At 47.8% G+C, this 15,080-nt stretch overlaps 1 protein-coding gene across 2 annotated transcripts in view; it reads right to left on the bottom strand.

The window, feature by feature from the left end:
• B3GLCT (beta 3-glucosyltransferase) overlaps positions 1-15,080 on the bottom strand; it is a 110,499-nt gene that overhangs the window by 75,327 nt on the left and 20,092 nt on the right. For both annotated transcript variants that reach the window (XR_001918941.1, XM_018056622.1), the window contains exons 3-4: positions 14,250-14,289; positions 6,091-6,200 (exon numbers count right to left, since the gene is read on the bottom strand). Coding sequence is in view for 1 of the 2 variants with exons in the window: in XM_018056622.1 (XP_017912111.1) it covers positions 6,091-6,200; positions 14,250-14,289 (150 nt within the window). In the remaining variant the exon portion in view is untranslated. The remainder of the gene's footprint in view (positions 1-6,090; positions 6,201-14,249; positions 14,290-15,080) is intronic.

Here is a 15,080-nt window from a genome sequence, read left to right as displayed (position 1 = left end):
CCAAGTGACCCTGCTGCCCTATATTTTGTGCATCTCAGCACTTAATTCTCTGCACAGCATCTTCTTTCTCTATTTTCATGGAGTTCTAGGTCAGGGTAGCGCATCACTGCTCAAAGAACTGTCTGCAGATCCAATGTGAGCTTTCAACCCTCTGTGGATCTCCAAAATGCTACCCATGAAATAAATTCGACTCTCAATCGTATAAGTAACATGAAGAATTCTACAAAGGTAAAAAATGAGCCAGCACCACGTACAGTTACAAATGCTTGAAATCGTTCCAGCTATTTCAACTACCACAAGACTTGCTAACCCAAAGATGAAATTACTTTAAGTCGTAACAGGACACCCTGGATCTTGTGAGCAAATTAAACCCAAGTGCTAAAACAACGTTCTGCCATAACTATTTCAATACTCATAGCTGGCTTTCATGCTAGGAAGGAATTTCAGAATAAGAAAAACATACCTTCTGATAATTAAAGGGAGCTTTCCTATTGCTTCAGTCTAGACTCCACCTAAGACCATGGAAACTTCGGGATGGGGAGAGGGGTTTCTTGATGATGCTGCTTAATTAGGTGTCTTTAAATGTAAAACCAATACTGCCACCTAGTGGCCGTCTAAGTCACTGGCTAAACAGGCAATCTAACCAGCAAACCGCCATCCCCAGGGACGGAGGAGCCTGGTGGGCTGCCGCCTATGGGGTCACATAGAGTCGGACACGACTGAAGTGACTTAGCAGCAGTAGCAGCAGCAACCAGCAAACAGTGAAAGCAAATGACAATACAAATTAAGCAGAAGCACAATGAAACCAGACAGACAGACAGCGCATTAAAAAGCAGAGACATCACTTTGCTGGCAAAGGTCCATATAGTCAAAGCTATGTTTTCCAGTAGTCATGTACAGATGTGAGAGCTGGACCATAAAGAAGACTGAGTGCCGAAGAATTGATGCTTTCTAATGGAATCTGGTATTGGAGAAGACTCTTGAGAGTCTCTTGGACTGCAAGGAGATCAAACCAGTCAATCCTAAAGGAAATCAACCCTGACTATTCATTGGAAGGACTGATGCTGAAGCTTCAATACTTTGGCCACCTGAGGTGAAGAGCTGACTCCCTGGAAAAGACCCTGATGCTGGGAAAGATTGATGGCAGGAGGAGAAGGAGGTGACAGGGTGAGATGGTTGGATGGCAGCATCAACTCAATGGACATGAACATGAGCAAGCTCGGGGAGATAGTGAAGGACAGAGGAGCCTGGCTACAGTCCACGGGGTCGCAGAGAGTCAGACACAACTTGGCGACTGAAAAACAACTTCAAGGTCATGTCCTTAAAAGATCCCTACTTGTCCTCCACACACCAGGATGCAAAGTAAGGGTGTCAGCCAGCTTCAACCATGTAGTAAGGACAAGACCCCTCAGCTTACAGCAAGCAACAGACAGCAGGAAAGCAGAGCAGGGCTGCCTGCTCCTGCCCTCCTCATATGGACTGTTTATGGGGGAGTGAATTCCCACCTTCCTTAGTCACTGTTACGCTGGCTGTGTGAAAGCAGTCAGTGAACGTTCTGATTCTTTTCCATACTGTCTCTCAAAGATCCACCTAAGCGTGAGATCGCACTTTCCAAGCAGCGACTCATGGCCGTTCTATTCTACTTTTCTCCCTAAACTCTGTGGCTTCCTGGGGAGAAATAAAATAGTTGTTATATTCAACATAAGAGGTGGTGGCTCTAATCATTTTAAAAATTAAGACAAATAATTTTAACAGATAAAATAATTTACTTAAAATAATGCTTAGTTTTCATTTGTTCCATTTATTCTGAATTCAATTCAAATGCTTCATGCTCAATATTCACTATGCAAAAGCTACTGTGAGAGAATTAAAAGCAGAACAAGCGAGAGCATCTGCCTTCAAAGAACCTGTGATTTCATACGAGTCTGTGTGCTTTGTGTGTTTGTGTGTAGGCAAAACTGTTCATTCCAGCACTATTCACAACCGCCAGGACATGGATGCAAACTCAGTGTCCATCCACAGATGAATGGAGAAAGAAGATGGGGCACATATACAACGGAACACCGCTGCTGCTAAGTCGCTTCAGTCGTGCCCGGCTCTGTGCGACCCCAGAGACGGCAGCCCCCCAGGCGCCCCTGTCCCTGGGATTCTCCAGGCAAGAACGCTGGAGTGGGTTGCCATTGCCTCCTCCAATGCATGATAGTGAAAAGTGAATGGAATGCCACTCAGCCATAAAGAAGAACAAAATGCCATTTGCAGCAACATGGACGGATCTAAAGATTATCATCCTAAGTGAAGTAAGCCAAAGACAAATATATGTGCAAACTAAAAAAAAAAAAAAAAAATGCACACAAACTTATTTACAAAACAGAAACAGACTCACATAGAAGACAAACTTGTGGTTACCAAAGGGGAGGGGAGAAGGATAAATTAGGAGATTAACATACTCATACTGCTATATGTAAAACAGATAAACAACAAAGGCCTACCGTGGAACACAGGGAACTATATTTAATACCTTTTAATAATCTATAATGGAAAAGAACCTGAAAAACAATTTACATCTGTGTGTGTGTGTGTGTGTGTAAGGTAAGGTGTGTACACACACACACACATAACTGACTCACTTTGCCATACACCTGAAACGCAACATTGTACATTAACTAAACTTCAATTTTAAAAAGGTGGTTTAAGAAAAAAGTGACCATACTGTAAGAGAAATAAAAGGAAACTTCTATTACAATAGAAAAGAAAATACGGAAAGAGTTAGATGATTAATCTCAGGGACTGAGTTTAATGAATATTCACTGAGGACTCCGGTTCTGAACATGGAAAGCTCTGTGTTTGGTTTTGAGGATCAAAAACCAATAAGACATTCTCTGCTTTCAAAATTTATAAAAAGAGAGATGGAACAAAAATAGTACAAAAGTGAAAACTATACAATGAAAGCAGAACCAAGGAGGAAGCCATTTGTCCCTGTGGGTCAAGACGCTGCACAGAAAGACATGCCCAGGAGCTTGTCAAGATGAAGGGGGTCCTGTGCAAGGTTATAGAGGCTTGGCATAGCCAGGCAGGCCCAGGGACTCCAAGGAGTTCGCAGTTACTGGCAAAGAAAACACAAGGGGATGGGGGCGGGGGGTTGGGGGGTGGGGGTGGGAAATGAAGCTGGCGCCAGAGGTGGGACTACAGTTAGCAAGCTCTGGTGTGGCCTCGTGGCAAAAGGTAGGGAGCATGGGAGGCCCCACAGCTCTGCCAGACCCACACCCTCAGCTGCCGCCACCTGCCTCCACTCCCAGGAGACGCACACGCTCTCCATCCATATATGATGGCCACACTCTGTTCAGACACGAACCTGCAACCATCCTCCCCAGAGTCTACTTCCAGTTTTAAGCACCCCGTGGTCCTGCATGCGAGCCCCAGATACCTGAAGAAGCAGGCATTCCCAGCCCCTAGCAGCACCTTCTGCCTAAGTGGCAGGAAAGAAGGAACATTTTACAGTCCCTCTTCAGTCCCGTCTATCAGTCGTGGCCGACTCTTTGCGACCCCATGGACTGCAGCACGCCAGGCCTCCCTGTCCATCACCAACTCCCAGAGCTTGCTCAAACTCACGTCCATCGAGTCGATGATGCCATCCAACCATCTCCTCTGTTATCCCCTTCTCCTCCCGTCTTCAATCTTTCCCAGCATCAAGGTCTTTTCCAATGAGTCAGTTCTCTGCATCAGGTGGCCTAAGTATTGGAGTTTCAGCTTCAGCAACTTCCTTGCAATGAATATTCAGGACTGATTTCCTTTAGGATGGACTGGCTGTATCTCCTTGCAGTCCAAGGGACTCTCAAGAGTCTTCTCCAACACCACAGTTCAAAAGCATCAATTCTTCGGCGCTCGGCTTTCTTTATAGTCCAACTCTCACATCCATAGATGACTACTTGAAAAACCATAGTGTTGAAAATAATAATAATCCCTATTGCTTCCCTCCAAAAGGTACCCACATGCCTTTTCCCCACTGTAAACAAAGTGCTGGGAGCACTGTCCTGTCCCTGGTTACCGGGAAGCCACTCTTCCCAGAAGAGCAGAGGGGATAAGACAGGTAGGGAGACAGTGATGAGTACCTATTAGAACAAAAAAAGTACCCATTTGCCAAAAAAAAAATAAAATTAAACAGCAAAAAAGGAGCTGGCAACTAGTAGAGGAAGTACTGGGGGTGTACTTAATCAAGTGGCCTTGGCTGGCAAAGTATGTAACCAATCACATTAACAGTGAGGACTACCAATATGGAGTAAATGCGGAAGGTATATAATCTCAAAGGCACACGGGGGACTTCCCTGGTGGTCTAGTGGTTAAGACTCCGCGCTTCCACTAGACGGGGCACAGGTTCAATCCCCAGTCAGGGAACTAAGATCCGGCATGTTGCAGTCACAGCCAAAAAAAGAAAACACACATGAATCTGCCTCTCCAAGAAGGAAGGTATTTCTGGGAACAAGCTACTCAGAGAGATAGTTATGCCCTTAATCCATACATGAAAGCAAATGATGCATAACTCTGTCCTGATGTTATCACTGACTTCCAGTCTGGGGTAACTGCCAAGGCCTGGTTGAGTTCAGTTCCACGAACACTCGCCTGGACCCCACTGAGGAACTATGTGGGCTCCTGGCTTCCCCTCCACCCTTCCACTTTCCCTGCCCCCACCCCACCGCTGCCCTGCATCCGCCTCTACCAGAGCCCATGGGGGAAGGCCAGCCGTGCAAGGTTGCTACAGGAGTTCCTCTGTGATGGACTGTGAAGAGTTTTAGTAGAAGACACTGCCCCAAGCTGGGTTTCCAGGCAAATAACGAAAGTCACTCAGTCATGTCCGACTCTTTGCAAACCTTGGATTCTCTAGGCAAGAATACTGGAGTGGGTAGCCCTTCCCTTCTCCAGGGGATCTTCCCAACCCAGGGATCAAACGTAGGTCTCCTGCATTGCAGGCAGATTCTTTACCAGCTGAGCCATAGGGGAAGCCCAGACAAAGGAGAACTTTAATCAAGCTGCTATCTCTAATTACTGCCCCGCCCCAACCAAAAAAAAAAAACCCACTTGTCTACAGCCTGCAATCCTTTCCTGTCGCTTGAGAAGTTCTGATACTCCAAGGAGAGGAACCAGGATCTGTCCTCGTGGGGACATGGGGAGGTCGGATGAATTTCTCACACACAGCATTTAAAAAACAAACACAATAAACCTCACTGCCAGCAGTGCCCTGACGTTGAACACCATTAAGTTTGTTCACTTTTCCATTGTTATTTCCAACCCTTTACTTCCGCACTCCCACCGACAGAAAGCAAGCCATGCGCCAACCACACAGGTCTGTGGTCGAAGAACTCTTGATGGCTTTTACCTCCAGACAAGCACTTCTGCCTCGAAGGCCAAGGCCACAACATGCAGTGTACTGGGCTGGGAGGACTGGCTCTGCTTGGCTAAGGAGGAACGCTTCCACATGGCTGCACGCATGGGTAGATCTTCCTTTGTCCCGAACCTCCCACAATATGCAGAGCAGATTTAAATTCAGTTCACGCTTATTTTAAACTTTATTAAAGTAAACCTGGATGTGTCAATCTTTCTCTCCATAATCCTCCTCGGATATTACATTATAAATCGAATCAGAAGTTCAGCTAATAATACCCAATCAAAAACCAGATTAAGAAACTCACAGAAGCACTACTGCACAAAGGTTAATGAAAATGTTATTTCAACATAAAAACTGCCTTAAACCTGTTACCAAAATTTCGAACATTAATTATCTTTGCTATTTTAAGCTCCGCCTTTAAAAAGTTATTTCTTCCACTTTTTTCTGTCATATTTTGTGATGAAACCATGCTAGCCCTATACATTTTTACATGTTTGGTAAAATATGCATATAATAATTTAGAACATGATACTTAGAGCATCTGAAATTAACTAGAGCATTTTAAACAATAAATAGTCCATATTAAGCCCGCAAAACAAACCAGAAGATGTATTCTGTCTCAATAGAACTGACTCTCTATGGACCAAGAGCTTTGGAAAACATAAACATATCAAGAAAAAAATCAGACATCCCAAGTCATCTTTACCCACCTGTGTAAGAGCTGCAGATTGCTTTAAGATGCTTTGTTTTAACTGTTCTGCCTTCTTCGCATGAAAAGAATTACTTTGACTCTGGATGACAAATACAATTTCTTTTAAATCTAGAACAACAAAAAAATTTGTTCAGGTTTTTTTTTTTTTCTTTTAAAACAACAACTGAAATAAACTTGAAAACAAATCACAATGAAAAGAAAAGGAAAAAAACAGTCACAAGGCATGCCTTCAGGCAATAAACTCTTAGGGGGGGGAATCAATTTATATGTAATTCTAGTGACAAAATCTCTGTTTTTAAACTGATCTCTGCAACTTCCTTCCTAGAAGTTAGCAAGTAAATACGCTGGCTGTACTAGACCCAGTCTGGTAACAAACTGTGAATTTGCTCCTGCATCTGCCACAAAGTATGCAAATGTAAATGTGAGAAAGGATGAAAATGTCTAGAACACTCACCTCCCCAAGTCACTGAAAACCCACTGTGTTTGCAAGAAACCTTTTAACAATTACGCAGAATCCTACAATGTGGCTCCCTGTTAGGGGTTGCACTGCGACCCCCAAGTTTCACAAGATGAAGTGTCCTCAGCCCCAGGACCTCAGAATGTGACCTTATTGGGAACTGGGTCTTTACACAGGCAATCAAGTTAACATGGGGTCACTAGTATAGGTCTTCACCCAACATACTTGGTGCCTTTATTAAAAGAGGACTGTAACCTACCAGGATCCTTGATCTGGGGGATTCTCCAGCCAGGAAGACTGGAGTGGGTTGCCATTTCCTCCTCCAGGGGATCTTCTCGACCCAGGGGGTTGAACCCAGGTCTCCTGCATTGAGGGCAGATTCTTTACCAGCTGAGCCACCAGGGAAGCCCCTAACCCAATACCCTGGTGTCTTTATGAAAAGAGGCGATCTGGGCGAGAGACACAGAGAGAGGCTGCTGTGAAGACCCAGGGGAAAAAGGGCCACCTTCAAGCTGAGGAAGGGGGCCTCAGAGGAAACCACCCCGCCTCCAGAACCTGGAGACACGATCTCTGAGGAAGCCACACAGTCTGCGCCACTTTGTTTCAGCAGCCCCGCGCAAACGGACACTCAACCGCAAGCACACTCTGGACGGCCCCTCAAGGCGACACTCAGCAGGGACCTCAGGGGGCACCTGGCCAGGCTGAAGTTGTCTCCAGGAAAACAGCCACGACTGCAGGGCAACGGGGCTGCAGCGGGAATGAGCTGTCCATCAAGCCTGGGTTCAGGGCCGTCGGGGTCTTGACCGGGGCTGGGAGGGAGGCAGCCCTGGTCTGTCACCCCCTCCAGACCAGAGGAGGGTCTCGCCTGCAGAGGGGGAGGCCCAGACCCCACATCGGGAAAGCATGTCAGGCCTGCCCAGGTTCCGAGCTCGTGATGAAGGAAAGAAACTGCAGATGTGTCAGGACCCTGCCACCAGACAGGGGTGTTGGCCAAAGGCAGACATCACATAAAGTTGCAGCCTCCAGCAAGGTTGACTACAAACCAATATGGGGACCCTCCCCACACTGAGCTCTTCCCTTTAACACCTCAACTCCCAGGTGGCGCTAGTGGTCAAGAACCTGCCTGCCAATGCAGGAGATGAAAGAGACACAGGTTTGATCCCTGGGTCGGGGAAGATCCCCTGGAGGAGGGCATGGCAACCCACTCCAGTATTCTTGCCTGGAGAATCCCCTGAACAGAGGAGCCTGGCAGGCTACAGTCCATGGGGTTGCAAAGAGTCAGACACGAATGAGTGACTGTTTTTTTTTCAAGGACACTAACTTGGTTTCTATTTATTCCACTGTATTTTACCATTCTCGTGTTGAGCTCTACAGTTCTGTTCATTTATTCACTCACTCAAATATTCATACAACAAACAGCCCCACAGTGAGCCATCCAAATCCTAAAAATGATCCAACATGCTTTTTGAACAACCTGCTGAATGTGACCTAATTCTTTCTATGTAGGAGTTTATATAAACTTGAACCTTCCACATACTATCTCTGTTTTAAGTCAGCATCCTGGCTCTACAAATCAGACACACAGATAACGCTCAAATAAGTGTCTTCTACTTCAACTGAAATGTAACTTCCGATCCACTACATCTGAAACATTAACGTAACTCACTTATCAGAATGAAACAAGGTTTTTTCTGTTCAAGAATGGAGTCAATAAACCTCAGAGAATATTTTTGCAAAATGTAATAAAGCTGAAGATGCACATTTGCAATGACCCAGAAGCTCCACTGGTGTAAGTCATCCTTGAGAAGCCCTCGTATATGTTAACAAGAGTGCTCACCGCAGCATCACTGTGTGAAAAGAAAAAAGCTGGAAGCAAACCAGACACTCACAAGACATACAAACTAGAATACTACACAGTGGTATTCCCACAGCAAGAAAGAGTAACTGGCTGTATATGGATCAGCCCAGACGGAAGCTGGAGATGAACCCTCCAGACAGAACGCTGGAAAAAATGTGGGAGGTAATGACCATACGGCATAAATCAATGGTTTTCAAAACTATAAACATAAATCTATATAAAATGGATATATGCTACCTAATACGCTTGTATACACATATCTAACTAATGTGAAAGTAGCAAAGACTACAGGGGAGCTTCCCTGGTGGCTCAGTGGCAAAGAACCACCTGCCAAGGCCGAAGACGTGGGTTTGATCACTGCTCCAGGAAGATGCCACGTGCCACAGAGCAACGAAGCCTGTGTGCCGCAACTGCTGAGCCCGGGCTCTAGGGCCCAGGAGCCACAGCTACTGCAGCCCGTGTGCCCTAGAGCCCGGGCTCCAAGACAAGAGAAGCCCCTGCAATGAGAAGCTCGCATACCACTAGGGAGTAGCCCCCGCTCACTGCAACTAGAGAAAAGCCCCAAAGCAACAAGGAACCAGCACAGCCAAAAATGAGATAAAAAATTTTTTGGAAAAACAAAAAAGGCTATAGGAGAGTGATGAACACCAGAATCAAGATACTGGTTTAAAGGCTGCAGCCATGCTAGCAATGTTTTGTCTCTTAATCTGGGAGGTAGATACCTGGATGTGACTCTTTGTAGCTCCTGGTATGTTCAAAATAATTCACGATAAATTTTTTCAAAGAGCAGCTCCACCTGTCAAGAGGTTAACCCAGCAGGAATCACCTCCCACCACCTCCTCTACCAGATCGGCACAGTTTCCACCGTTCGCACACACAGCAGTTTTTTCGCATGGGGAGGAGGCTTGGCAAGAAGAAAGGAAGCAAATTCTCCCCCTTTCCATCTCCTGGGTCCCGTGCCATGACTTGTATTCACTTCCCCTCCTTTTATCACGCGCTTGGATCTCACATGCTGTGTGCACTCAGTGAACATTGAGCGTCTCCTAGCACAAGAGTCCAGGGTACAAAAGGAGCAAGCGCAGCTCCGGCACGGGAGTCCAGCTCAGAAGACAACACGGAGCATTCCGTGTTGGGAGCCAGGTGGGGACGCTGGGGCCCTGGAGGCAGGGAGCCAGGGTAGGGAGAGCTTCTGGAAAGGACACTTCCTGCGTTTCCTTTAAAACACAACAGTGGGGCATCCCTAGTGGTCCCAGTGATTAAGACTCCATGCTTCCACTGCAGGGGGCAAAGGTTCCAGCCCTGCTCGGGGAACTAGGAGCCCACAGGCCATGGGATGCAGCAAAATATATATACATATATATATAAATTAAAAAATAAAACTGAAATGCAGCCGTTTCCTGCAGACACAGGCACAGAAGGGAGCAGCTGAGTGGCAGAGAAAGAACTGGGTTATCACAGAGCCCTCAGCCCACCTCATCTCTGCAGCAGCCCTAAATGGGTGACCGGGGAGTTTATCAGGCATTTCTGAGAAAAGGATGAAGAGAACAGCCAGTGATGAAGTCAGAGAGCGGTGTGGTCAGATCAGGAAGAACCTATGTGCCACACAAATAGGCTGGGTCTATAGATTCAGTTCAGTCGCTCAGTCGTGTCCAACTCTTTGCGACCCCATGGACTGCAGCACGCCAGGCTTCCCTGTCCATCACCAACTCCTGGAGTTTACTCAAAACTCACGTCCGTTGAGTCAATGATGCCATCCAACCATCTCCTCCTCTGTCAGGTCTACAGATTAAGAGCTTTCAAACTGGGGAAGGGCCCCGGAGCCACCTGGGACCCCAGAGAGCAGGGCCTCCCCAGGGGACATGACGAGGGCAAGGAGTCCTGGGGACTCCAGGGGGCCCTTTCCCAATGGAGGGAGCAGCGGAGGTTTGCAACAGCAAGTGGAGCACAGGGCACCAGCAAAGATTACAGCTAGAAGAGACGGCACCGTGAGGCAAGGGACGGATGCACAGGGGAGTTACCTGCATGAGGCAAGAGAGGAAGAGGTGCCCCGTGTGCCCAGCGCTATAGCCCTGATACAGTGCATGACAGAGGACCGCATTCAGCCCCACCCCCATTCCAGACAAGAACCAGGAGAGTCCAGTCTGATTACGTGTTTGTGCCCTCCCAGAGCGGAGTCTCTTTCCTTCAGTCCTGTGGCAGGCGGGCCTGGAATCAAATTCTGCCAGCCTTCAGAGTCAGACTCCCTGGGGATTCCCAGGCTGGGGAGCCTGATGTGGAGCCTAGAACCTTCACACAAGTGCAAGAACGTCTCTGGCATTAACATTCTCCAGTTCGTGGGTCGCCCACCCGGTGGGTGTGGGATTTGATTTTACCGTGCTTGCACCCTTCCGCCGTCTTGTTGTGGCTTCTCCTTTGTCCTTGGACATGGGGTGTCTTTCTTGGGAGGGTTGCAAAAGGAAATGGCAACCCACTCCAGTGTTCTTGCCTGGAGAATCCCAGGGACGGGGGAGCCTGGTGGGCTGCCATCTACGGGGTCGCACAGAGTTGGACACGACTGAAGCGACTTAGCAGCAGCAGTGTCCTCCTGCAGACGGCTGTTCAGCAGCTAGCTGTGATTTTGGTTCTCTTGCAGGAGGAAGGAAGCGTACATCTTTCTACTCCACCATCTTGAACCTAGTCCAGTTTAGTTATGAAATTCCTGCTGTTCTTCTTCTTTCCAAATGGGGTATTTTCTTTTAAAAAAAAACGTTTATCCTTATTTATCTGGTCTTAGCTGCAGCATGTCTAAACTGCAGCACTCAGGATCTTTAGTTGCGGCATGTGAACTCTCAGCTGTGGCATGTGGGATCTAGCTCCCCGACCAACAATAGAACATGTATGCATGCTAACTCACTTTAGTCGTGTCCGACTCTTTGCAACCCCATGGACTATAGCCCAACAGGCTCCTCCTCTGTCCATGGGATTCTCCAGAAAAGAATACTGGAGTGGGCTGCCATGACCTCCACCAGGGTATCTTCCCAACCCAGGGGTGGAGCCCAAGTCTCCTATGTCTCCTGCCCTGGCAGGCAGGTTGCTTACCACTAGCACCATCTGGGAAGCCCAGCTGAACTTCAGGCCCTCGCATTGGGAGAGCAGAGTCCCAGCCACTGGACCACCAGGGAAGTCTGTCTTGCTGTTCTTTGTATCAGCACCAAGAAATACTTCCTGATATACATCCTAAGCTCTGCAGACTGCATTCATCGCATGTTGACAAAGTCCAGACCGCAGGGCTCACCTCGGGAGCCATCCTCTCTATTCACGTGGCTCAGCCCCCCAACTCTTGAGCTCCCACAGCCTGGTCACTGGAGTCAAATAAGATGATTCCATCCCTTTGCTGATACTTCCTGAAACCCACTGTGATCTGCCTTTTGCAAACACTGTCACAATTCAAGACAGACTGTCATTGTCTCTCCTCCAGGAATGAGCAATAAACGGGAGGCACACCAAGCGCCTGACAATAATGATGAGTGTGACAGGTGAGATGGGGCGATGAAGACATCCATCACGGGTGCGGAGAGGACCCAGGCGGTGCTGAAGCGGACAGAGGCTGTGGAGAGCTTCCAGGAAACAGAACCGAAGGGGGCTACACAGGAGGATTAACTCTTCTGGGCAGGTAAAGCAACCCAAGGTTCTTGGAGTCTCATTTCTGAGTATGCACCATACTAAACATCACACCATGTGCTAATCTGTCTCAGTCAGAAAGTATCTAGAAAGATGGACTTGCACACACTGGCATTTTTCTGATGAGAAATCAATGTGATGTTCTTCAGACAAAAGCTACATGACAAGCAGCCTGTGATGTGAGGCAGAGGAATACACACACGTGCACGCCTACACACACACGCAGAGAGCCATACAGTGATGCTGGTGAGAACAATGGTCACTGGTGGATGTACTGACTAGGCACTGAGTCAAGAGATGAAAAGCCCACCCCAACCTTGGAGTCGGTCACCAGGCCCTGGGGACCATGAGACCATGGCGGCGTGCAGATTCTGCTGGGTCAGCTGCTTTGGTAAACCCCAACCCCACTCCATCCCACCAACTCACATTAAGATAAGCCCTCTGGGTCTGTCTTCAGATGAACAGATACCAAGTCAAGCATTACCCGCTCTGCCATGTACAACTGCGAGAACGCAGATTCACCTGCTCGGGGAGCTTCCCAGGTGCGCTGAAAACTCTCGCTCTAGACCAGCACCACCGTTCATTTAAGAGCCACCTACAGCCTCTGCTGGTGGCTCAGCGGTTAAGAATCCAGCTGCCAATGCAGAGGACACAGGTTCGATCCCTGACCCAGGAAGATCCCACATGCCGCGGTGCAACCAAGCCCACACGCCACAACTGCTGAGCCTGGGCTCCAAAGCCCGCGGGCCATGGCTACTGAGCCACGCGCCACAGCTGCTGAAGCCCACACACCCCAGAGCCCACGCTCCACAGCAAGAGAGCAGCTCCACAGCCACAACTAGAGAAAGCCCAGGCGTGACAACGAAGGCCCAGTGTGACCTGAACTAAACAAATCAATCTGAAAAAAAAACATTTGCTACGAGGAGGCCCACCAGTTTCCACAACAAAAATACACACGGAGGGGATATATGTATACCTATGGCTGATTCATGTTGAGGTTTGACAGTAAACAAAATTCTGTAAAGTGAGTATCCTTTAATAAAAAAGTAAATTAATTAAAAAAACAACAACAACAACCACAGACAAATGCCCAAACCCACCAAGGTTGGCTGCAGAGGTAAAATCTCTATTTTAAATCTCCTGAGGAGTGGCTGACCACACAGGGTATTGTCGTGTTGTCATGTAGGGAAGACAAGCAGTGAATCACTGTAGCTTCTTAAACGTGGCTACTCTCAAGACCCCAAGACTCCAGCCCGCACCCCTGTGGTCCCCAGACACCTGGGCCCCAGCACAGCCCATCCTACCCCCGCCACCCAGCAGGGCCACTACCACCTTCCAGACTCCTCAGAATCCAGGCCCAGGCAAGGAGGACCTTACGAAGGAAAGTGTGTCCCTTTCCCCTCGTCCAAGGTTCACCTCCCGAGTCTCCATCGCCTGTCCTGGGATGACCCACGATACACACTTAGGGAAGAGACCCAACATGCAGAGGTTAGCCGCACCCTCCTGTCAACAACACCCAGAGCCTGTTTCCCAAAACTGAACCCAGAAAAAAAAAAAAACAAAAACACAACAAACTCACAGACACAACCCTGACAATGCTCACAATACATGGGGGAGAAAGATGGGTTTATAAGGCAGTGCATGCAGACTGGGAGCTGATGGGGCTGAGAGACATGTGCAACATCTGCAGAGAAGCCAGGAGCCGCCTCCGCCAGAGGATTTGACAGAAGACATGGTCACCAAGCTGACCCGCAGGGGACAGGCTGCCTGCAGGTCAGCAGTGGTGCCCCGGCTCCAGGCAGAGGGGACACAATAAAGGCCACAGCTGACCCTTCCTCCCACAAAGTGTGTGTGTGCCCCTGAGAACAGACTCTGTCTCCATCACCGCTGTACTCCCCACGCAGGCCCCCAGCATGGAAGTCTCTCTTTACCAGCAGCTCAATCATGGCTAAGGGAAATAAATCCAGCTTATGAATTATTACTTCCAATATGTCCATCTGAAATGTGTTCTCGTGTCTCCATAACTGTAAACACTGGGCTGAGCAAAAGACGAAGTACTTGGCCAACAATATTTATCACGTAAATAAAATCAGAAAGAAAAATTCACTTCACTGAAATGTAATTTACAAGGAATAGCCCCTGGATATCAACTCTTAAGTTAAAAAAAGAAATCGTTACTCACCTATGTCATTTTTCTTTGATATATCACTTTTCTCCAAATTCTGTATTTTAAATAAAAGAGAAAAAGATCAATCTCGTCACATTTAAAAAAAAACAAACAAACAAACAGCAATACATGAAATAAACACGTACGATACATATTAACATCCGGGGGTAAGACATGGAAAATGAGAGCTTGGACATGCTTCCTTAAAGAAACAGACAAAAATTAAGGCAGGAAAAGCAGCAATAATATATTTCTGCATCAGAACAGAAGACTCCTGGGGGCCGTTCCTCTCCTACGTGATGGTGGGCAAGTCACCGAATCGACCTGAGGCTTTCTTCTCATGTAAAATGGTTCACAATGTTCCTGGGAGAGATGGTTTTAAACCCTGATACATGGTAAGCATTCCAAGCGCGCCAGGACTGTACCCATTCTGCCTATGCGTTCCTTGGGAAGTGGGCTCTACCAAACACCGCATTTATCATCTGGGGGGCTCAGCCATGCTGCCATCAGCAATGCCACCACTGTCTTCGCTCCTGCCTGAGAAGCAGCCCTGAGGGGAGGGGGTCTGCTGGGGCTCACAAGATTTCCTGAGCACGGAAGGGCCTCTCAGAGCTGCAGAGCTTCAAACACAGAAATGTGGACGTGGGCGCGTGAGCACGGATGTACCTGATCCTGATCAAACCAGCTCCTCAAAGACTCCTCCACAAAGCGCAGAGTGTCAGCAGCTAAATCTGCCATCGTCACTGTCTCCTCTGGCAGAAGGAATTCTCCCTCTAATTGCCCCTTTCCGTTTTCAACCACCACACGCTATAATTATGAGAATTGGACGGTGGCAAATATCCTTCC

This window comes from Capra hircus, chromosome 12 (assembly GCF_001704415.2).
Source record: "Capra hircus breed San Clemente chromosome 12, ASM170441v1, whole genome shotgun sequence".
In the NCBI taxonomy this organism is placed as follows: domain Eukaryota; kingdom Metazoa; phylum Chordata; class Mammalia; order Artiodactyla; family Bovidae; genus Capra; species Capra hircus.
This window is presented reverse-complemented; position numbering and strand designations above follow the sequence as displayed.